This window comes from Physella acuta, unplaced genomic scaffold (assembly GCF_028476545.2).
Source record: "Physella acuta isolate Inbredline_101_S28 unplaced genomic scaffold, ASM2847654v3 ptg001317l, whole genome shotgun sequence".
Lineage (NCBI taxonomy): Eukaryota > Metazoa > Mollusca > Gastropoda > Physidae > Physella > Physella acuta.
In genome coordinates this window covers 5,589-30,352 of record NW_026732832.1, presented here as the reverse complement: position 1 = coordinate 30,352, position 24,764 = coordinate 5,589, and the positions used below count along the sequence as shown (strand labels likewise).

The following is a 24,764-nucleotide window of genomic DNA, read 5'->3' as shown; positions in this document are numbered from 1 at the left end:
TTTTTCATATCGGTATCGACAATTGTGTTAGCAAGAGCGTTGGGGTTAGAGTAAGATTTAAGGTAGGGGTACAGGTGAGGTGTAAATATAAAGTTCGAGATATGGTTAACGCTTGGGTTGTTGGTTATCGACAGCGATACCAACACACACAAAATACTTCGATACTGCCCTGTTGAAAATCGAGATTGCCCAATTCCGGGTACGTACTGTTAAGAATATTTAATCAGCTACTAAAGAAAGATAACTCCGGTGATGCGGAAAAAAAAGTATTTTTAAAACGGAGTAGTGTCCCTTGTTAATGTTAACTGGGTTTTTTAATGGGAAACGACGCGACAGAGATACCCTAACCACTTGTGGCATGGGGACTCTAATGCCCAAAATTTTAATATCCTCCCCAGTCCCATTGGTCGGCTGCGATGTGGGCGGGGCCAGGCTTTGAACGATGGGTAACGTAACACGCTTCGGTGCCGTCGTGACGTGGTTGTGAAAAGGAAAAGTAGTGCGATCGGCGGCAAGAGGGTGGGGGAGGGAGTGGGTGGTTGGGGGGGGGGGGGTCATGAACCGTGACGCCGTCGTGCATCTGAGAGGTGACAGAAGAAAGTTGATCCGTGCCCGTCAGGAACTCACCGTTACCTCCGTTAGTCGCTGGTATTTGGGGGGATGGCTAGCGGACTTGTCGCATTCGGAGGATTCATGTAGGCTTCGTGTGGGCTTCATGTGGGCTTTTATGTGGGCTTGACTTGGTGGACAAACAGGAGGCATTCCTAGAGGCAAGTTTTTTTAAAAGCATTAAATTAATTTTTTTTTAAGTTTTAATTTTACAAATTTAAATATTCATACATAACATATATAATCTTTTTATAGCCTATATATATATATATATATATATATATATATATATATATATATATATATATATATATATATATATATATGTGTGTGTGTGTGTGTGTGTGTGTGTGTGTGTGTGTGTGATTTAATTTTTGTTAAGAATTAGGGTACGGTCTAGGTGAGTTATAACGGATGATTATTAAGGGGTGGGGTATGGATAGCAAAACTAAAGGTTAATGACATTATGATCCTTACTTGTATCGTAAATTGACTGTCGTTTTGCTATGGTATCATTTTTGTCACGCATAATAATTTTATTCAGTTATTAATTCTCCTATTTGTTTTTATCAGATAACTACCCAAACGGACTAAAACAACAAATAAATAAACGAACAGACTTACAAACAGCACCTTGAAGATGCCTAAATCGTTCCTCATTTCCCGCAAGAGGAAAATCGCTTTACTGGAGATGATGGGGGAAGCTTCAGCCCCACAGACCAAGACAGCGCGGGTTCTAAACCCGCCCGCACCAACTAGTGATCAGCGTGCAAAAGTTGGGATTACATCACAGGATTTTATAAGTAGCATCAGACGAGAGATGGATAACTCTGTGGTGGATAATTCGTGGATAAACCGGTTTACTTCTAACCAGCCAACCAAAACTGGGAACTGTGACGTCAATCTTGGCGTGACGTCATCCGCTTTTTCGTCGAACTCCGACCTTGACCTATGTTCGCGGGATGCCGTGAGTGCGGACAGAAACAAAAGTGTCAAGCGTGAGTTAAATTTCTCACGTGAAGCGAGGTCACGTGAGACTCACGTGAGCTACCGCCCAGACGACAACAACAACAACAGCGAGAGTAAGGACGAAAACAGAAATACCTCAGCCTTGAAATCTTCCTCGTGTTGTCTCCCCGTGCCAGACATCTTCCGGCCGTACCAGCTGTCCGGCTCCAGTCCGTCTTCCGGCACCGCCGTGTGTCCTCGAGCCGACCCGCAGGAAAACCTACAAACAGATGCCGCTTTCTGGAAGCCGAAATACGACTCACGCTACCTCCAGGCGGCTTGTACTCGTTCCCCAGACAAGTCTGGACTTCCGGTTGAAAGATCCGTCGACTTAAAAACAAAAAATGACGTCATTGATTTGTCTGTTAAAAAGCCGGGTAAAATGGACGATATTTCACGTGAATTCGGTGGTGTGGATCTTGGACGTTCCCAACTTGGTGCGGCGGGTGGTTGTGTACTCACGGGCGTGACGTCATGTGGACAGCGCGGGACGGACGGCCGGAGCTCGCAGGAAGTGCACGCGCCACGTGAGCCGCGCGAGACACGTCTCAGCTCACCGGCGCGTGCGGCCAATGGGTGCCAAGCTATCGGTGAGTAGCTAATAGTTGTCTCCACTTTCTGTTGGCTGTGTGGGCATTTTTAGCCGCAGTCCTTTTGAGGGCGGTTATTAATTATACACAGGTTTGACAATCTGCGTGAATAATTTAATTTCTTGATAAAATTATAACATTGACCCTCCTGCCCCACCTCCCCCCCCCCCCCCACCCCACCCCCTCCCAGCTCTTCCCCAAAGACTGGCTTGTATTTGTTCTGTAAATTGTGTTCCTTTCCTACAGGGATCCGATCCCACAACTTAATGTAACAGAAAAAGTTCACAGGTCACTGTTATTCCATACTGTATTCCAGTTTACGCATTTACAGGGGAGAGGAGGGGAAGATGGCCCTTAATTAGTCTAAGTTGACAGAATTATTCCTTTAAAACATGACTTAATTAGTTAGTCGTCGGCTTTTTATTTTCCTACCAGTTTTAACATTGTTATCGATCAACTAGTTATGCATATAGAGTATATGATGCCCTTCATCACAACCATACATACATATATTTTTATAACGGGTGTGGGAAGATGTTTTTGTTTAGTTTAAACGTCACAAATTGATTCACGACTGTAGTTACGTGACTCCATGGTTGTAATAATGTTCGGCACAAAGTTATTTCTGATACAGTGGTGTTAACTCATGCGTGTATGATAGTTATCACTCTCCTTCTTCCCACCGCATCATGTCTATTGAGAAGGTTCCAAAATTAAACGGGATGGTGTGGTCTATGTACCTGGTTCTAATTGGGCGATTGCGCATGTAATCTCTAGACCCTCAGATTTTTTTTTAAAACAGATGTACTCCACTTATCTTAACTTTCATGTCTGAAATAATATTTACCACTTACCTAGTTTTCGATATGTAGAATATATGTTGCCTACATTCAAAGAAACATCCTCGGATATAATATAGACATTTTTATCAAGTGCACTTTGGATAGGGATCTCTGCTCAGGCATGAGAACAGTGGAGATTTGAATGCTCCAATGTGAAGACAAAAATATCTAGTGCCCTTGTTTTTCTTCAAGTCCTTATAAGTGTAAAAAAAAAACCTTTTTTTTACTGACGCTAATTTTTTTGACGCATCGTACACAGTTTGAAGCGTTCATCTCGTTTTAAAAGTACGTCATTTAAATCACTGTCCTGGTTTGAATTTGAAAACTGAGGTCTTGAGATTTCTAAACTGCGTCTTACTAAAAACTGGTTTCTTTAAAAAATGTCAATAGTCGGAACGAAAGCACCAAATAGTTTGAGGGAAGGGAAAGGGGCGCTGAGTTTTAGTCATTAGTAACTTCTTTGCATGATCTTATTAAAAAGGAAAGGCCCATATACCTATATATACTTTATTTGTTTATATATATATATATATATATATATATATATATATATATATATATATATATATATATATATATATATATATATATATATGTATATGTATATACACATTAAAGATTTTTTTTTTATCGTATCCGAAACGTTTGGGCAAGAAGCGATAACATCAACACAAAGTTCCTTCCAGGCATCTCTTCGGGAAGCCCCCCCCCCCCTCGAAGAAAGTCTACCGCCCCCCCCCCCCCCCCCCCCCCCGAAAATTTCAAGTGCCCCCCCGGAGAAAAAAGTCTGGAAGAAACACTGCATCAACACCGTTCGAAACTTAAAATTCGTTTACTTTTCCTGCCTGTTTGTAATATAAGCATATATGGTTTTCACTTAACAATAAAACTGTTCGTGTTTTGTAAAGCAAAATATCTTACCCAGCCTCTATGCTCTAACTCAGGGGTCTCGAAACCACGGCCCGCGGGCCGGATGCGGCCGCGAAGTCCTCTCATCCGGCCCGCGATTTTTTTGTCCAAGGAAAAATCGTTTGTTGGTGATGGCTGAGGAATTGCCCAGAGAAAACAAAGCCCTGCGTATAACTGGATATTATATAAAAATTGAGACAAAAATGTAGCCTTTACTTCTTTAAAAAAATGTATGTTCGCTTGACGTATTAAAAACAAATATTTAATATCATGCTACACAATCGTTACCATTCGCTTAAAGTTTTGCCTTATATCTCAAACCCCACCCAATCATTAAACATTGCCCCCCCCCCACCCACAATCCTGCCATCGTTAAACATTGACCCCCCCCCCACCCCACCTGCAATCATACCATCAGTAAACATTGACCCATATCTACCATCATTAAATATTGACCTTGTCTTACTATCATTAAACACTGACCCCCATCTACAATTATAAATTGACCCACACCCTACCAGCATTAACAATTGATATCCCCATCCTACCATTATTAAAAAATGCCCCCTCCTCCTACCATCGTTAAACATTGACCCCATCCTACCATCATTAAACAATGCCCCCCTCCTACCATCATTAAACAACGGCTCCCCATCCTACCATCATTAAACAATGCCCCCCTCCTACCATCATTATAAATAATGGCTCCCTATCCTACCATCATTAAACAATGCCCCCCTCCTACCATCATTAAACAATGCCCCCCTCCTACCATCATTATAAACAATGGCTCCCCATCCTACCATCATTAAACAATGCCCCCCTCCTACCATCATTATAAACAATGGCTACCCATCCTACCATCATTAAACAATGCCCCCCTCCTACCATCATTATAAACAATGGCTCCCCGTCCTACCATCATTAAACAATGCCCCCCTCCTACCATCATTATAAACAATGGCTCCCCATCCTACCATCATTAAACAATGCCCCCCTCCTACCATCATTAAACAATACCCCCCTCCTACCATCATTATAAACAATGGCTCCCCATCCTACCATCATTAAACAATGCCCCCCTCCTACCATCACCAAACAACGGCTCACCATCCTACCATCATTAAACAATGCCTCCTCCTACCATCATTATAAACAACGGCTCCCCATCCTACCATCATTAAACAATGCCCCCCTCCTACCATCATTATAAACAATGGCTACCCATCCTACCATCATTAAACAATGCCCCACTCCTACCATCATTATAAACAATGGCTCCCCATCCTACCATCATTAAACAATGCCCCCCTCCTACCATCATTAAACAATGCCCCCCCCCTCCTCCTACCACCATCATTAAACATTGACAAACCCCCGACCACCCAAGATAGTCACGACACTCTCCCCATAACTACGATCTGAGTACACCCAACATCTTCTCCCGACTATGTGACAACACCGTAAAAATGACCCATCGTTTCTTGCCTGTCAACGATTCCGTTTTATTCGCCGATTTCTGAGTTATCGCCCTTGGCGTGCCACCTACCAATTTCGCCCTGTAAACACACGCAAGTTTTTATCATTACCCGGAGAAAGAACAAACAACGGGTAAAACACAATTCAAACTTGGGTGGTATTTTACGCCGTACCTCGAAACGAACACCGCAACAACTGCATGCAAGTTTTGGCCACCAACAACAAATTTGATCACGATAAAATCAACCGAGAAAATTTCCCCAAAGCGGTAGTCAAAGATTTTAGCACCAGATACAGCCGTTTATTCTACCGCTGAATCATGTAACAGGTGTAATTAGTCATTAAGACAACAGTTTTTGTTTTTTAGGTTGTTGTTTTTTAAAAACGTAGTGTGCTTATACTTATCTATCTTCATTAGAAGATAATACCTTAATTAATAAACAGTGATTTTTTTTACTTATTTAAACATTCTAAGATCTACTTTTTATTTCAAACGAGGTGTACATATACTTACCTCCCTTATTAAAGATAATATCTTAATTAGTATAGGTGCTTTTTTACTTATTTAAACAAAGTAAGATTTAACATCGTCGTGTGGAAGACGGTATCGTGATTGTTGAAAGGTGAAATTTTATTCCGTTCTCGTTTAAACAAGGTAAGTATCGTTCAAGATCAAAGGATGAGAGTCTGTAGGGCTTTAAAATATGATGGTCTGAGCAGAAACTATCTTTATTGTTTTTTTTTATTTATTGCCGTATTGTGGCTGTGTCAAGCTATAAATAAACTATTACTTCTGCTCCTAACTTGAAACAACTCTATAAAAGTTAAAGGGGGGGGGGGGGGGGGTTAAAAAGAAAACAAACTCAAACATGTGGTTAGAACCAGCTTCAAAGCTCTGCATCACCCCACCCCACCACCCTATTAAAACTGATATAAAGTTACAGTGTGTGATCTACTAGATACGTTTGTTGTTTCTCTTTTAGTTATTTTTTTTTTAAAGTCAGTCATCTAAATTTAGCGAGAACAGGGTTGCCACATAAGCTAGTGTGTTTTTTTCAAGTTGGCGAGCATAAATGGCTATAGTACAAATGGTTAGCCTTGTGCGGCTCTCAGACTGAAGACACTGATCCTGGCCAGATCCGTTTTCACACTTGAAGCCAAACGGTAAATCCTCAGGTTGTTGTTTCTCTTCCTCCATCGCCTGAGCCTGGAACATGAGCCGCTTTGTTCCCAACCATGAATCAACCCCGGCTCAACAAAGGGAAAATGCAACATCAATTTCTAGCCTGAAATCAAATCTTGCAAAAAGAATCGGTTAATCTTTTAACCACAGGTTATGTTTAGATAGACGTTTAAGTTTAAATTTCTCGACTGGCCCAATTTCGCCGCAACACAAGGAAACAATCCATAAAAACTGCTAGCTCGTATCACGGCCAATTAAAATCATCTTTGAAGGCATCTTTATATTACCAGCTCGCAACCATCTTACATCTTCCTTAAGGCAGATAATGTTATCACAGGAATAAAAGAGAAATAAGAAGAGCTGGGGAAGAATCAACAATGATAATCCCACCGTGAAAGAAAATGATTAAAAATTACCAAAAGATAGACATCTGATAACCTTGAGAGGGAACGTCGCTCAAATTCCGCTGCTTGATTTAAATGCGGGTTGAAATTTGAGGGAGCGCTGGGTAATTTGGCCGCGTTTCGGTATTTGGAGTGCCCTTTCTTATCTAGCAGTGGCGTGATTAAGTTGTATTGTCATTATCGCGAGATATTCTTTGCATAAAGTTCAAAGGCTAAATTGGGTATTAATTGCTGAATTAATTTTTTTTTTAATGTCATACATGACGGCTTATGAAGAGAAGTAAAGTAGAGTGCATCTATTTCTTTGACATCGACGTGTACTGGGATGTTGTGGTCAGCATTAGGCCAAGCAGCCTCAACTTTTTCCGACTAGAGCCGGGTACACAAAAGAGCTGGGCAAGCTCATTAAACTCCAACGACTTTATCTGCTTATAAGGCGTAGTGGAATACATAGGAGAATTGTGTCAATGTCATTTGAAATTTTAAAATCTTAAATGTCTTTAGCATGAAAACAATCTGGTCGGGTCGGTAAAGCTCATGTTTGCTAAACAGAAAAGTCCCGAGTTCGAACCGTCGGGCAGATGAGGCTCGATAGATGGAAACAGTAGGCCATCTAGGATAGACAACTCCAAAATCAAACTGATTGATGGCTTGTTGTGAGTTCTTGGATTGACAAAGATCATGGAAGTAAATCCAAAAAACAAAGGCAGACTAAAATCGTAGTCGTCTTATATGGCACATAGCTTGTTGACTCGTAATACTTAATTGTGTTAGATTAAATCCCGTTTAACATTACAATTAAGAACGAAGAAGAGATGGAAGAAAACAGCGATGGGTTAAGTTGGATGCAGGCAAGGCTGCTGCTGTGAGCGCTGCGTATTTAACAACAAATAAATAGTACTGACGCTTAGACCAACGAGTTTTGTCAGTGTTCCATCAAGCAAAGTTCGCCTTATCTCACAAGACTTTATATCCCCAGAACACACGAAATTACGCAATGTTTACGTTTCCCTGGTCGTTTCGTTTTTTTTAAATATGACATTTGACATTAAATGTTATTTACAATTTCAGTAAGCGGCTCCTGTTTAGTGAAGATATGTTGTAATTTAATACTCCATATTTTGGCCGCGCGTTACGATCGGAGAAAGGCTGGGTGCTAGTGGAGCTGTCACTTGGTGGGGATCATCCGGTGCTGGTGTCATGGTATCAGTTACCCCTCGCAGACTGGCGGAACCTCGCCATCAGAAATAACGGCTTTGTTAAGTATAGCCGTCAGCTAGATCTGGAAGGAGCGTTCTTTTCAAAAAATAAATTTAGAATCTAGGACATTTTTGTAGGGATTCAGAAAAAATAGACCACCCATCTCTTTACAAAATGTAACAAGCTATCATGAACTTTTCGTGACGTTTTGGTACTTGGTTGACACCGTCTAGTATTTCCTACTGCTCGGACTGCCTGACAGTCGTGAAACGCGATTTCAATTTCTGAACCTACGAGTACTAACCTAGACCTAAATACAGGCCAGTTCCCGAGTGACGATGATTTTCGATTCCATTATCGTCACAAAACTCATATACTTCTACCATAAAAAAAGACGTTTAATGGATGTTTATGTTTCAAAAATTTACTTTGAAGAATGCCGTTAGGAGTACTTTGGTTTTTATCGCTTCAGTTGGTGTACCCTAGCTACGGGTAAAGTGCTAGTCAGGGGGGTCATAACCTTTTGACTCATAGGCATGGATTTGTTTTATATTTAACGACTAGTGCTGACAAAATAAAAGTTGTGTAAAATGTTTGGTTCGAGGTCACTGTATGCAAGTGAAAATAAGGTGCGTAGCTAGATGTACCTATATACTTAGCTAGATGGCCCTATGTGTGTAGCTAGATGGCCCTATATACTTAGCTAGATGGCCCTATGTGTGTAGCTAGATGGCCCTATATACTTAGCTAGATGGCCCTATGTGTGTAGCTAGATGGCCCTATATACTTAGCTAGATGTCCCTATGCGTGTAGCTAGATGGCCCTATTTGCGTAGTTAAATGGCCCTATGTGTGTAGCTAGATGGCCCAATAAAGTTATCTAGATGGCCCTATATGTGTAGCTAGTAATGTCGGCTTCATACAAGATGACATAGTTTAGAGGTTAGGTCTGATGTCATGTGAACCTGGGTTGTAGAGAACTGATGTCATGTGAACCAGGGTTGTAGAGAACTGATGTCATGTGAACCAGGGTTGTAGAGAACTGATGTCATGTGAACCAGGGTTGTAGAGAACTGATGTCATGTGAACCAGGGTTGTAGAGAACTGATGTCATGTGAACCAGGGTTGTAGAGAACTGATGTCATGTGAACCTGGGTTGTAGAGACCTGATGTCATGAGAACCAGGGTTGTAGAGATCTGATGTCATGTGAACCAGGGTTGTAGAGAACTGATGTCATGTGAACCAGGGTTGTAGAGAACTGATGTCATGTGAACCAGGGTTGTAGAGAACTGATGTCATGTGAACCAGGGTTGTAGAGAACTGATGTCATGTGAACCTGGGTTGTAGAGACCTGATGTCATGAGAACCAGGGTTGTAGAGATCTGATGTCATGTGAACCAGGGTTGTAGAGAACTGATGTCATGTGAACTTGTAGAGATCTGATGTCATGTGAACTTGTAGAGACCTGATGTCATGTGAACCAGGGCTGTAGAGACCTGATGTCATGAGAACCAGGGTTGTAGAGATCTGATGTCATGAGAACCAGGGTTGTAGAGACCTGATGTCATGTGAACCAGGGTTGTAGAGACCTGATGTCATGTGAACCAGGGTTGTAGAGAACTGATGTCATGTGAACCAGGGTTGTAGAGACCTGATGTCATGAGAACCAGATTGTAGAGACCTGATGTCATGAGAACCAGATTGTAGAGACCTGATGTCATGAGAACCAGGGTTGTAGAGACCTGATGTCATGTGAACCAGGTTGTAGAGACCTGATGTCATGTGAACCAGGTTGTAGAGACCTGATGTCATGTGAACCAGGGTTGTAGAGACCTGATGTGATGAGAACCTTGGAGTGGGTGTTTGTACACCGCAGTGCCATTGAGGGCGTTAAGTGGGTGTTAGAACTCTAATCGTGGGAAACTTGAGCTAAGCGATCTGATTGGAAAGCATCTTAACAATTTCGTTAAAATTTTAAAACTGCCCACAAAAAAAACTGCTTGATTATATTTGTAAAAAAAATATGGAGAAATTTAGACTGAAAAGCTTTTAAATTTTAAAAAATCTGGCGTTCACTCAAGATTATTGAGCGAAATGTTACGAATGTTAGCCGAGCCCATAGACCGTTATTATGTTTCCTTTTCACAGCCAGTTATTTTCTATGATTTAATACATAGAGTCCACAGACTGACGAGAACTAAATGAAACTTGTAGCGCCAATCTCTACACCGCGGGCCCCATACGTTGCTGAAAGGGCTCCGAGAGGGACAGTTTGTTAAGGCCATAACACTAGGAGGGGCACCTTCTCCTTTTTTCCAGCGCCGCGCATTCACCTCCCTCCCCTCCCCCCTACCGCTTCCTTGAGTCGCCCCCTATCCTTCCCTACCTCTTGTATGCGTAAGTTCATTGAAATTAACTGTTTCTCTTTCTAAAGAGTTTCCCCTACAAATTCCGATCAAAGACGTTTCCGTCGAAAAATTCGCCATAAACGCGTGGCGCTTTCTTCCCTTTTTTTCCCCCCGTGTCCGCCCCTTCCCCCAACGCACCTTACCCAAGCCCCGTCTTCAACAACCTGAATAACATATGTCTGTATGTATTAAAATGTCAACGCTATAAAAAAAAAAATAAGTTTCACTCGTTTAATTTCACTCAATTTGAATCATTCTTCGCATTGCTGGGCCCAAGCTGTTTACAAGCGGGCTGAAAGAAATCACCCATGTGCAACAACCCGCAAAAGGTCGACTCTATCGTCTATGAAATTCGCGCCCACTGAAACAAGGATAAAAGTGAATTCTAAAAAAAAAATATCTTTCTTTTTTTTTATTCTTCAAACGTTAAATGGTTCTTATCTGTGGGCATATGTCTTGCGAGGGTCTTCAGCTGAAGGGAAGCTTTATATGACAGACAGAAGGGGATCTCGCTTGAAAGGGCCTTCGTTCCTCTCTCGTCTGTAGACTGCGAGCTCGCATTGTACCACGTCCAATTAGGATTGATGAGCTTTGGCTTTGATTCGCCTTTTCTCAACGATCTTATAAGGCTATTACAATTTTTTTTCAACGATCTTTTAAGGCTATTATAAAAAAAAGTTTCAGTAACAAAATCGTCCAGAGGAATTGAAAAAAAAAGTCCTTTGAGTTTATTGTGGGGAGATATTTATAGTTTGAAATAGTCGATAAAATAGGACGGAATTGAAAGACAGAATGCACGTAGGGTATAAATCATTGAGACAACTGTGTCGTTACAGCGTATCGTTGACATGTAACGGTTAGCTAAAAACTGTTGAAAGTAGATAAGGCTTTGCTAATGAACTACAATAGTTGTGTTGGTTTTTTTTGTTCTTTTTTTTATTTTAAACATTCATAGACTCTACATTATAGAACAGTAGATACATATGTAGTATTTCTAACAACCATTTATGACAGCGAGGAAATGATTTCTTAGTTTAGCATTTTTAATCACAATCGGTAAGACACGAATGTTTGTATAGGTCGAGTCCTTGTGAAAGTTACTTTACGAGATGTCCTACAACAGTAACCTACTACAGTAACCTACAACAGTATCCTACAACAGTATCCTACAACAGTAACCCACCTCAGTAACCTACTGCAGTAACCTACAACAGTATCCTACAACAGTAACCTACAACAGTATCCTACAACAGTATCCTACTACAGTATCCCACAATAGTATCCTACAATAGTATCCTACAATAGTATCCTATAACAGTATCCTACAACAGTATCCTACAACAGAAACCTACAACAGTATCCTACAACAGTAACCCACCTCAGTAACCTACTGCAGTAACCTACAACAGTATCCTACAACAGTAACCTACAACAGTATCCTACAACAGTATCCTACTACAGTATCCCACAATAGTATCCTACAATAGTATCCTACAATAGTATCCTATAACAGTATCCTACAACAGTATCCTACAATAGTATCCTATAACAGTATCCTACAACAGTATCCTACAACAGTAACCTACAACAGTAACCTACTACAGTAACCTACAACAGTAACCTACTACAGTAACCTACAACAGTAACCTACTACAGTAACCTACAACAGTATCCTACAACAGTATCCTACTACAGTATCCCACAATAGTATCCTACAATAGTATCCTACAATAGTATCCTATAACAGTATCCTACTACAGTAACCTACAACAGTAACCCACCTCAGTAACCTACTGCAGTAACCTACTGCAGTAACCTACAACAGTATCCTGCATGAGTATCCTACAAAAGTATCCTACAACAGTAACCCACCTCAGTAACCTACTGCAGTAACCTACAACAGTATCCTACATGAGTAGATTCGGGTAGTACGAGTAGAGTAGAGAAGTAGCCTGGATATTAGCAAGTAACAGTAGCCTTTAGAAAGATATAAAAAAGGTAGCCCCAAGCAGGTGCGAAAAGTAGCCTTTCCGGTTGACTGCGCATGCAGGTATTAGTAAACCTCTCCACACAGTAGCGTCGCTAAGAAAAAAAATCCTTCATGGTGCCGCGTCAATAGCAACTATCTGCATCTATTCATTACACCAGTGCAAGTGTGTGTACCTTTATGTGGGATGGATTGAGGTGTGATGTGGGGGTGGGTGGTATTTTAACTAATGGCGAGGTGGGGGTGGTATCTCAACTGGCAAGGCCAGTCTTGAGTTCTTGAGCTGAAACATGAGTTCATTAACTACTGGTATGCCAAACACATTTGAACCCTTAATCCAGCGACTAAGTGGCTGGCTATTTTTATCCAACATAAAAAGTAGCACTTTAATAGAACAAACTATGTGAATAAAACCGATTACCATACAAGGTAAACTATTTTAATAGCGTCAACACAAAAGGTAGCAATTTAATAAACATTTAAATATTACTACCAAGTTACAGTTTCATACAAGATAAACTATTTAAAAAATCAGTTACAGTATCATACAAGATAAGCTATATATATATATATATATATATATATATATATATATATATATATATATATATATATATATATATATATATTTATTTATTTATTTATTTATTTATTTATTTATTTATTTATTTATTTATTTATTTATTTATATTTATATATATATATATATATATATATATATATATATATATATATATATATATATATATATATATATATGTGTATATATATATGTATGTATATATATATATATATATATATATATATATATATATATATATCCTATATGAAATATCTATACATTATTTCTCTATTTTAAATTATTTTAAATATAATTTTTATATATTATATACATTTCCAATCCCTCCTCTTCAACATTTCTAAGTGTCCTTAAAACCCCTCCTTCCCCATCTCTCCCAGTTGTATCGGCGCTTACCTGGTCTACTAGAATATCATAACACTCGAGTTTATTGACTATAAAAACGACCTTTCTACTGGGGCTACAAAAGCCATCCCCTACCCGAGGTTTGAATGATACCCTCGAAAAGTGTATAACTTCACCGAACACGCTCCCCATCACAGAGATTCAAGTCTTTAAAAAATTTACTCTTCGCTATCTTTTTTATTCCAAAGCTCATGAAATGTATTTTAAAGTATTTGTATCATCAAAGCACACACAAAAACACCAGTCATAAACTTTATAAAGCAACTATTTTTTAAGTAATTTGAATTAAAACTTGTTTCATATGTATATATAGCTTAGACTCTGAAAAATACCTAACAGAAAAGCTACAATTTTTATTAATTTTCACGTGCAATTTGTCTAATATCTAAAGACCTAATTACAAACGGTCGACTGGTCTGTGTGTAAAGCTGAAAAAAATTATCCGCTCTCAAAATTGCAGCCTATTTGTCCGATTTCTATCGCAGATTGTCCGCGCGGTAACCGCTAATTCTCAACACCGAGCTCTCCTGTATAGAGTTTAGGAAGGTAACCGGTGTCCAATTAGTTATGCTCCGTAAAATTTTATCAATAGCAACGAGCCGGTGAATCGCCTTGTCTGATAATCCTATCGACGATCGCAGTCTAAATCAATAGCGAAAGCGTATCTGGAAGAAAATAAACCTCGGCTGTTATTTGATTTGGTTATTGATTACAAATTGAATTTATATTCGAGCCATACTTCATAATTCGTGTTCATATATCGAAAGTTTAACGGTTTTCTGCTTGATCGAGTGTAACGTTGAGCTGAAGCAGGTCTCAGGGCGTGGAACTTTCTCCCATTCCGCATGAGTCGCTTGACGACTAACCTGATTAGCAGCTTCGCTTGTCCGAGGTCCCCCCACCCCTTACTTGATCTCCCGCCGTTAACCTTTGTGCTATCAAATGAATGAAATATTTGCCGGCTCTGTTAAAAAACACAACCACGTCAAAAAACGAAAACGATTTTTTTAAAAGTTGTATTTAGAGTTATTGTTCTTGAATTACCTCCCCGCTATTGAATGACTTTCTTAACGTTTTACTCAACAGGTTTAGAATGCGATTTTACGTCTGCTAAACATTTTGATACAGAAATTACGTCACTGCCGTCTGCTCGAGTTAACCGTTTGAACTAATTAAACACAGCGAGATGGCTAAACACTAAGACAACTTTTCTACACGAATTGTTTGTTATTTTATGATTGAACTGCCCGACAAACCAGTTCACTTAAGGAACCGTAACTTATGCTGTATTAACTCAAAAGAATTTCTGAGCCAAGGGATTTACCTTCCCTTGCCTTATATGGCATCGTGAACAGATCTTGTCTAAGAATATATCTTTATTTGTGTCTCTCCCAGTATCCCCCAGTAATTTTTTAACATCCCCACGTAGAACTTGACAGGGGGTGATCAGTATCCCCCCCCCCTCCCTCCCTCCCGCCTAATCATTTTATAACATACCCATGTAGAAGTGAGATTCTAAAACGGTTCGCACCTACTCAACAAATTTAAAGATGCCAAAATGTCAAGTCATCCGATTGACACGGTCCCTGTCTGTCAAGTTTCTTCCGTTTTTCCCCTCACACTTGACATTCGAACATCGTTGGCGGCTTCTCGCTAAAATCCGTTCTGCGGATTACTTCAATGGTTTCTTGTAGACGCAGAAAATTCCATAAAGTCTGGCTTTAATATGACTCGACCTCCTGTAGACTATGGCGGAGGGTGCCAGCAGTTGCCTAGTGCCTACCTCAGCTTCTTCTCCTTCCACACCCCACACCCCCCCCCCACCCCACACCCCCCCCCCAACCCGCTTTGTGGGGGCTACTGGTTGTTGACATTTGTCTTAATTTGTCGTTAAATATTTAAAGATGTGTTCGACCACTGTTTAACTCAACTATTCTCGCGATTGCGAAAAGATTCCTAAAAATGTTTCCATTTATAAACGGAGGAGATTCCTAAAATGTGTCCATTTATACACTGAGGAGATTACAACATTGTTTAAATGTATACAATTTGGAGATTCCTAAAATGTTTAAATTCATATACTGAGGAGATTCCTACAATGTTTAAATTCATACATTGAGGAGATTCCTATAACGTTTAAATTTTTACACTGGTGAGATTCATAAAATGTCCCAATTAACACACTATTTTAACTCCCTGGAACTTTCTACTGAGAGTTCACCAAGTTCGACTTGCATACTATTATAACCAAACCACTTGTTATGTTGAAGTGTATCAACAGTCTGAAAATATCCTTCAGCTGTTAGAGACGGGATTATCTGTCCCGAAAATCCTGCTCGATTTTTTTTTAAATGATAAAGAAATAGAAATAGACGCGTAAATTGAGGGCAAAAACGTCAGATACAAATAGAACATTTTCTCAAAAGCACTTCCGGTGAGAGTGTGTGAAGAAATGATTTCTATAACTGTATTGGCTTCAAAACGTTCAACAGCCACTTACATTAGGGACTGGTGACGAATGAACTGTGCAGCGGTGAGGCGTGGGTGCAGCTGTCTTGTGTTGGGGGTGAGGCAACAGGGGGTGGTCGTTTGTTAGGTAACAGAGGATGTAGGTCGTGGGGTTGCCGTTTTTAGCAACACTCCAGCCCGGGGGTTGTGGAGACTGGTGTCAAGCAGACGGTGGGAAACGTCATGAGCAGAGCGGGTGTGACCAGAGTTCTAGACTCGGCACCAGGGGTCGGGAGAATTTGATAGGAGATTCCATTGCTAGGGGTGAACTATGGGTTACACTAGGTCGTATCCATAACAGGATCTATGGAGAACGCTGGCGGCTGACTGAGTTTTAGCTAGACTTATGTATTGGTAAAACATTAATCTAGTTTTTGGTTAAATTTTGTTGTATGGGTGTATGGGGCGAGGGGTAGAGATAGCCTGGGACAATGTATATAGTGGGGCGCTGGGTGGAGCTAGCCAGGGCCAATTTCAGGGCAATCAAAATGTACCAACGTTAGATCTGTACAGAAACTAGTTTTGATTTGATCGCTTGTAAAGTTTAAATATGATGTAGAGGTTATTTTTTTTGTGGTACGTTTTGGCCGTGGGGTGGGGTGGTCAGTTAGAAGACGAAAAAGTTTTTAACTAGCAGCTAAAATATGGAACAGCTTGGTCAAATGTTAGAGCATAAGACTGCTAACCCGAAAGTTCTGAATTCATATCCGGGTCAAAGTCCGTAGTACGTGCCTGAGTGCAACCAGGTTTTTTGGGTACTTTTGGGTACTTTATGGTACTTTTGGGTACTTTTGGGTACTTGACTCATGTTATGGAAAGTAAAAGCGGCTGGGCACAGTGTCGGCCACACTATCCCTTAATATACCGTGGTAAAATAAAGAGGTTAACTCTATTTCATTTGACCCATGAACTGTCAGGTTCGAAAGGAAACTTTTTTCAGCAGCTACATTTTTTTGCTAAATGGAGTGCGCATGACAAGTTGACACGTTGTACTTAATTGTGTTGGGGGGGGGGGGGAATCCCCTCCAAAAGCTAAATGGAGAAACGGTACGAAAGAAACGATGTAATAGACAATTGTATTTGGCTTTACATTATATCAGACAACAGGATTAGGCTAGGACATTTTAAGAGGACATTCATTCAAGAAAATACCCGTAATGCCTTTCACAAGACATGTACAACAGGACCCACCACAGGACATTTGAGAAATTCCCCAAGAGGACCGTTATGAAAAACCGTTTGAGGATCTTCAAACCTGAACAACGGCGAACTAACAAGAACAACGGCGAACTAACAAGAACAACGGTGAACTAACAAGAACAACGGCGAACTAACAAGAACAACGGCGAACTAACAAGAACAACGGAGAACTAACAAGAACAACGGTGAACTAACAAGAACAACGGCGAACTAACAAGAACAACGGCGAACTAACAAGAACAACGGCGAACTAACAAGAACAACGGAGAACTAACAAGAACAACGGTGAACTAACAAGAACAACGGCGAACTAACAAGAACAACGGCGAACTAACAAGAACAACGGAGAACTAACAATCGCGTGTTGAAACCAACAATGGATTATTTATAGAGTTTGTTTAGAAAGAATTCTTCACAGTTTTTTTTAACTATCAGACAAACGAGTCAGACAATTGGACAAATCCTCGCATCAATCAACCAAACAGCTACACAAAGACACATAGACTCTACACACAAAGTACTTTAGCGACAAAAATTTCAAGGGGGAAAACACGTACACGACATAGCGTGAGAAATGTTGTCGAACATTTTATTATTTTTATGTTCAACAAATTTTTTGTAAACACGAACTTTAAAAACGGGACTATACTGGGCGTGCCTTGGAAGATAATCGCGCCTTTATCGACGAATTAATTAAATATGGGTAAAGCAAACAGTCAGGATAGAAAACACAACGCCGGTTGTAAGAAAGTTCTGGAAAATCTTCACTGACAGACGTCTGGTGGATGTCGCTTGGGGGGACACGGCGATTCAATTCAGTCTTTCTGCCAGCGGGCACTCTTCTGTTTGTTTAGCTTGTTGTCGGTTCTTGGCCCGCACAAAACGCCATTTGGGCCGTTATTGTTTTCTTTCTCTTTTGTTATTTGCAGAACGATGAACCGTTAGGGGGAACTGCTCAAAAGAAGCGCACTTTATCAAAGAGGGCTATTCACTGATGATTGTAAAGATATTTACTATCTCACTGTCGCAACTACGTTATTGCACTTACACTTATATATATAAGGAAGGGAAGGAGATTCCCACACATCTTTCGAATATTCTGTCAAAATTTTTTAAAAATCTAAAGCAATACATTTGGTTGATAATCTGATAATCCCTTCTGTACACATATAATTTTTTTATCGCACAAAAGCGTAAAAAGTAGTCATTGATGGCAGCATTCAAATGAGTTATTGTCTTCATTACTAATACTTTTCATATTTTTGTTTCCAAATTTAAAGTTATACAAATAATTCAAAGAAAAACGTAATTAAAATTCAGTAGCGTAGCGAGGGGGGGGGGGGGCGGGAGAGGGGGACATATGTCCCCGGGCGCCGACCTTAGGGTTGAGGGGGGTGCAAATGGAAATCTCAAGAGGGGGGGTGCAAATCTAAAGTTTCAGGGGGGGGGATGCAAATCAAAATCTTGAGGGGGGGTGCAAATCGAAAAGTTTGTCCCCGGGCGCCGGGAAGGGTCGCTACGCCTCTGTTAAAATTATTGAATCAATATTTTCCATCGTGACTTTAATTGTTTAATTCGCTCTACCACTGCAGTGTTTAAGGAACGTTCTTAGAAAATCCACAATTTTAATCCTAATATTTGATTGGTTGATTACACTGTATTTATACAGTCCAACTTGAACTTTCCCAGGTTTATTTTCCCACGCTCGCTTCCGCGACGCGCGATCTGCTAATAATAGCTCGTAGATTTTCGCCAGCCAAAATTTCAAAGTGACTCGCGTTCTACTAATCATAGCTGGTAGTTCATTGTAGACTCTGCGACCTATTGTTACTCACCCCACCCCCACCCCCCCCCCCTCTCCAACCGCCGTTTCCCTGGCATGTTACAATAATTATCTTATACCGGTGTTTCTTTGCAACTGGTTTGTATGATAAAGTATTTTAAAAAAAAATTCATAAAAAACGTTTTAATAACAAGCTTTTATGTAATGATGCACTAAAAAGTAGAAAATAAATTATAGACTACTATTTAAATAACTATAAAGAAAAGCGTGGGTCACTTTAGTATCTATTGGATACCTTTACTAATGTTAAGGAAGACACCCACGCTTTTCTTTATAGTTATTTAAATAGTAGTCTATAATTTATTTTCTACTTTTTAGTGCATCATTACATAAAAGCTTGTTATTAAAACGTTTTTTATGAATTTTTTTTTCAGCACTTTACATGTTTTATTTACAATATAGTTACATGACTAAAAACCATTGCGCGCCTACTGAACATCACGTTCAGTAGGCGCGCAATGGTTTTTGAACGCAGCCATTACGTGATGGCGCAGCTATTGAAGGTGATGACGCGTGTGGTGTGGTTGGCTAGACATGCCTACTAATTCGGTCCAAATATTTATTAATTCATAAAAAATTAATTAGGCATCCAATTAAGTCAAATTTAGTTTCAGATTGCATTGTCTTCATGTCTTGACCCACGTGCCAACTGTGAATCGTATCGGTCAAGTAGAACTGTCCGAATTTTCACTCCTGCGTTTCCGTCTAGACTGACGACTGACGACTGACGAGGAAGTGAGTTAAATAAAAGCTTGTAAAAATATACCGTCTCATCATCATCATCTTCGTTTTTAATTTTTAGTGTTAGAAGGGATCAAGCCTTATCTGCCAGAGGGTTGAACTCGAGACTTTTTTCGAATTTATCAAGCATGTGCTTTTTTTTGCCGACTCGACCACGCCTCCACTATATACCGTCTAATTTATACATCCATCGTTTAAAAAATTGTCTTGTTTATATTTTCAGATCTCTCCCAAGATGTGTCGCACACACCATATGACGTAACAATTCCATCTGCTTCAGAGTTCCCTAACGTCTACTGGCCCCACCCCTCCAAGCAGGATTTGAACCCAGTCCCGTCAGTTACGAGACCTTCCCAGTCTCCAAAAACGCGTCCAACTTTTACCCATCTTCCAGACGACGCCGCAATTTCATCACTTCCGGTGAAACAAACTGAATTCCTTCCCCATAACCAAACCCAAGTTCAAAGTCCTTCTTGTGCAAGAGCCATCTGGCACGCTCGAGATATTTTCCCAGAAATCGCCAGGCACCGGGAAGTGACGTATGCCGACACGCCGCATAACGAAACTGCCGGCACGCCGTTCCCGAGAAAAACTTACAAGACGAGGAAAACCCGGAGGAAAAAATCGTTCACAATCTCGAGTATCATGGAGGACAGCAGTGATAGCGAGGGCGAGGACAATGTGGTGACGCCTCAAACTTCTCCGCTGGAAATTTTGCCGAGAGGCGATCAGTCGACGTTAGAAGATCGATTGGGCGCGAGGTCGTATGAAACAGGCACTGTCCATACGAAGTCTCGTCCGCTTGAACCAGCCTCGAGATCTCGTGAGATTAGGACACAACTAACCAACCACGAGTACACGCGTGAAATTGAACTGACCAATCAGGATCACACGAAGAATACAACGGTGACCAATCAGGGTCACACGAAGAATACAACGCTGGACAATCAGGACCACACGCGACTTGAGCCGATCCTATTTCCGCCCCGTTTAACGAACTCAGGAAATCATTTTCCCACTTTGACGACCGTCACTTTGCCCCATAATTCGAACACAAACAGACACCGTGATCCGGCTGAATCTTTTACCCACAAAAATAACCTTAAAGAACCGGGTATAAACATCCCTCCCCAGAATAACCAGACGGAACCGCTTCCTCCCCTGGTTCGCATTCGCCCTTTCATCAACGACCCGGTACTTTCCCATATGACTCACCCGCTGATCCGGCCAGGTTGCCAGCTCAATATTCCTCAGGAACTCACCTCCAACAGTCCGGCTCTGGGCATTCCCACTTTTCGACCCATCCCCACCTTCAACACCAATGGTGTGTGTCACCCAACACCAGTGAGATTCTACACCAAAGGTGTTTTCCCGTTTTACCCGACCGAGAACTACGAGGACCCTCACGGCGCCCCGTGCCACAGCATGACGTCACCGGGCAGTGACGTGGGCAGCGTGATGTCAGGCTCGTGTTCTCCGACGTCATCCAACGTCCCCTCCCCCCTGTCCCCCGCCCGCAGCGCCTCCCCGTGTAAACATAACTTCCGGTCGCCGCCCTTACCCAGATACCCCATTGACCCAGCATATCCTGACATGCGCACTGCAGGCTACAGCCAAGACGAGGGACCAACCGGAAAACACGATACCGATGACCGCAAAAGTTTTAAAACATTTTTAGAGGTAATTTTGTGTTGCTTTAAACTCATTTCACTCCCACTTTTATTGTTTGCGTGACATGAATTTCCTAAATGTCTATCAATATTATCAAAATTTCAACACTGATCCATCAAATCCATCAAAAAAAAAAATCTACTTCATCTACGATTCCCTTAGATTTTTCTCGCCACTTTTATTTTCCTGTCAAATGTGGACGTATATGCTCAGCAAAATGCGGAAACCTATACTTTCTGCTGTTGTCCATCTTTCCTCATGTTCAAAGCTTTTTTAATCCTCTTAAGCCATCTTTGACGTGGTCGAACAGTAGATCTTAATTAAGTCTGCTAAACCTGAAATCTGGAGTCTAAGTACACCCAGCTCTCATAGTGCACCCAGTCAGAGGCGTAGCGAGGGGGGGGGGGCGGGGTGCGGATCGCACCGGGTGACACCATTTAGCGGGTCGACACCAAGGCAAAAAATAGTAAAATATATAGAGAAAAAAATTTGAGGGGGTGATGCAAATCGAAAGTTTGAGGGGGGGGGGGGGTGCAAATCGAAAGTTTGAAAGGGGTGCAAATCGAAAATTGAAAGTTTGTCCCCGGGAAGAGTCGCTACGCCTCTGGGGGGGTGACACCGTTAAGTTCCGCACCAGGTGACACCCGACCTCGCTACGCCACCCAGTTCTGATGGGTACCCGACTCACGTTTGAAAACAAAGTCGATTGGGCATAGTGTTGAGCACACTTTTCCATTGTATGCCGAGGTCATTAAAACAGGTAAACTCTACTTCATCTACCCCCAGGTGTCTTTAGCCGAGGATAAAGCCATACTAACTAAAGCAGTCAATGTTAAATGACCACCCTCGTCGTTCTTTCAAGTCAAATTCTTAAAAATAATATCATTTAAAACCTATTTTGAAGTACAGAAGTATAAAACATCATCAGAGCAATATAATGCATCAATAATCAAATGACGGGCTTTTTTTATATCGAAACAAATAACATCTTGAAAAAAAAAATCATTCCGCATGTGTGCGCTTGTGTTTTCATCCGATTCGAGATATAGTTCGTTTTACTTTAACGACTTGTGCGGTTAGCAATTGTAGAAATGGGTTTTTAATTGGCGTATGCTTTATCTGATGGTATGCCTACGTTTATTATTCATTTTATCAGATGTTTAATGTTTGTTTTTTTTAGAAGATTTATTAAAATCATGAATCTTACTCAAACAGGGTATAATTCCGATAGTGTTTATCAAACTGGGAGGCGGATTGTTTTTTTTTAATGTACGAAGATGAGTGATGGCGTAATGAGATTGAATAGCTTTCTTTAAAAATTAACCCTTAAAGTTGGAAATTTTCAAGCATGAGCAGGGACGGACAAGGGGACACACATAAAGTTTAACTAGTAATTTGTAAAAAAAAAATTACTTTTTTTTTTATTTGAAAAGAAATCTCCGTGTTTAAGTCAACTAAACATGAACAGTTTTTTATTTGAAAAAAAAAGTTTCCCCGTGAGAACCATTTCTGTGTTGTGTGATAAAAACATGTGGTTTCCCCAATTTGTTTGAAGAAATACTACAGACTTTATGTGTGGGGAAAGGGGTGGGCCAAAACACCATTCACCAATTCAAATATCTACACAAAACACCATATACCAATACAAATCTCTACACAAAAACACCAGACACCAATACAAATCTCTATACAAAACACCATACACCAATACAAATCTCTACACAAAACACCATAAACCAATACAAATCTCTACACAAAAACACCAGACACCAGTACAAATCTCTACACAAAACACCATACACCAATACAAATCTCTACACAAAATACCAGACACCAATAAAAATCTCTACACAAAATACCATACACCAATTCAAATCTCTACACAAAACACCATACACCAATTCAAATCTCTACACAAAACACCATACACCAATTCAAATCTCTACACAAAACACCATACACCACTACAAATCTCTACACAAAACACCATACACCAATACAAATCTCTACACAAAACACCATAAACCAATACAAATCTCTACACAAAAACACCAGACACCAGTACAAATCTCTACACAAAACACCATACACCAATACAAATCTCTACACAAAATACCAGACACCAATAAAAATCTCTACACAAAATACCATACACCAATTCAAATCTCTACACAAAACACCATACACCAATTCAAATCTCTACACAAAACACCATACACCAATTCAAATCTCTACACAAAACACCATACACCACTACAAATCTCTACACAAAACACCATACACCAATACAAATCTCTACACAAAACACCATACACCAATTCAAATCTCTACACAAAATACCAGACACCAATAAAAATCTCTACACAAAATACCAGACACCAATAAAAATCTCTACACAAAATACCAGACACCAATAAAAATCTCTACACAAAATACCAGACACCAATAAAAATCTCTACAAAAAGACACCAGAACTAACCTTTACACATTACAGCATACAAACCTCTACACAAAATACCATAACACCAACACTAATCTAACCTCTATACCAGGGGTCTCCAAACTACGGCCCGCGGGCCGGATGCGGCCCGCGAAGTCCTCTCATCCGGCCCGCGGAGATCTTTTTGTCCACTGAAAAAAACGTTTGTTGGAGTTGGCAGAGGAACTTGCTCAGAAAGTCACGACATGCCTGGAAGAAACTGGCCCCCGAACTGAAATTTGATAGTTAATGCGGCCCTCGGACTGAAAAGTTTGGAGACCCCTGCTCTATACCCATCAACTATTACCTTTAGGGGTTAAAAAAAAAAAGTCCCCCACCTTTAGCGTGTACCCATAAGGACGAATAAAACTGCGTTCTACCAATCAACTCAACCAAAATATTAGAGTAACAACCTTTGTTCAGTAACAGTTATAAGTGTCTACCCAAAAAAAAAAAACTACGTAATTAAAGTATAGACCACCTCAGATAATTACATCTCTGCTAATTATACCTAAGTGGCCCCTAGTTAATAAAGAAGTATTAAAAATAATAACAGGTCTTATAAATTAGTTATTCAAAAAAAGAAGAATGAAATGAAACGCTACTTAATGTTCTTTTTTTTCTCGACAGAACGCCAATGTGAAACTGGAGTTCATCAATAGTGGTAATGGCATTAAAAACCCACTTTTGAGCCTGGAGTTCTCCAACAATAAATTTG

At 40.4% G+C, this 24,764-nt stretch overlaps 1 protein-coding gene across 1 annotated transcript; it reads left to right on the top strand.

Moving 5' to 3' along the window:
- Positions 1–1,249: 1,249 nt before the first annotated feature.
- On the top strand, positions 1,250–24,764 carry LOC131958320 (uncharacterized; the record flags this gene model as incomplete). The annotated part of the gene is made up of 3 exons (XM_059323287.1): positions 1,250–2,207; positions 20,120–21,576; positions 24,677–24,764. Coding segments are annotated over exons 1-3 (2,503 nt in total), but the record flags the coding sequence as incomplete, so codon positions are not given.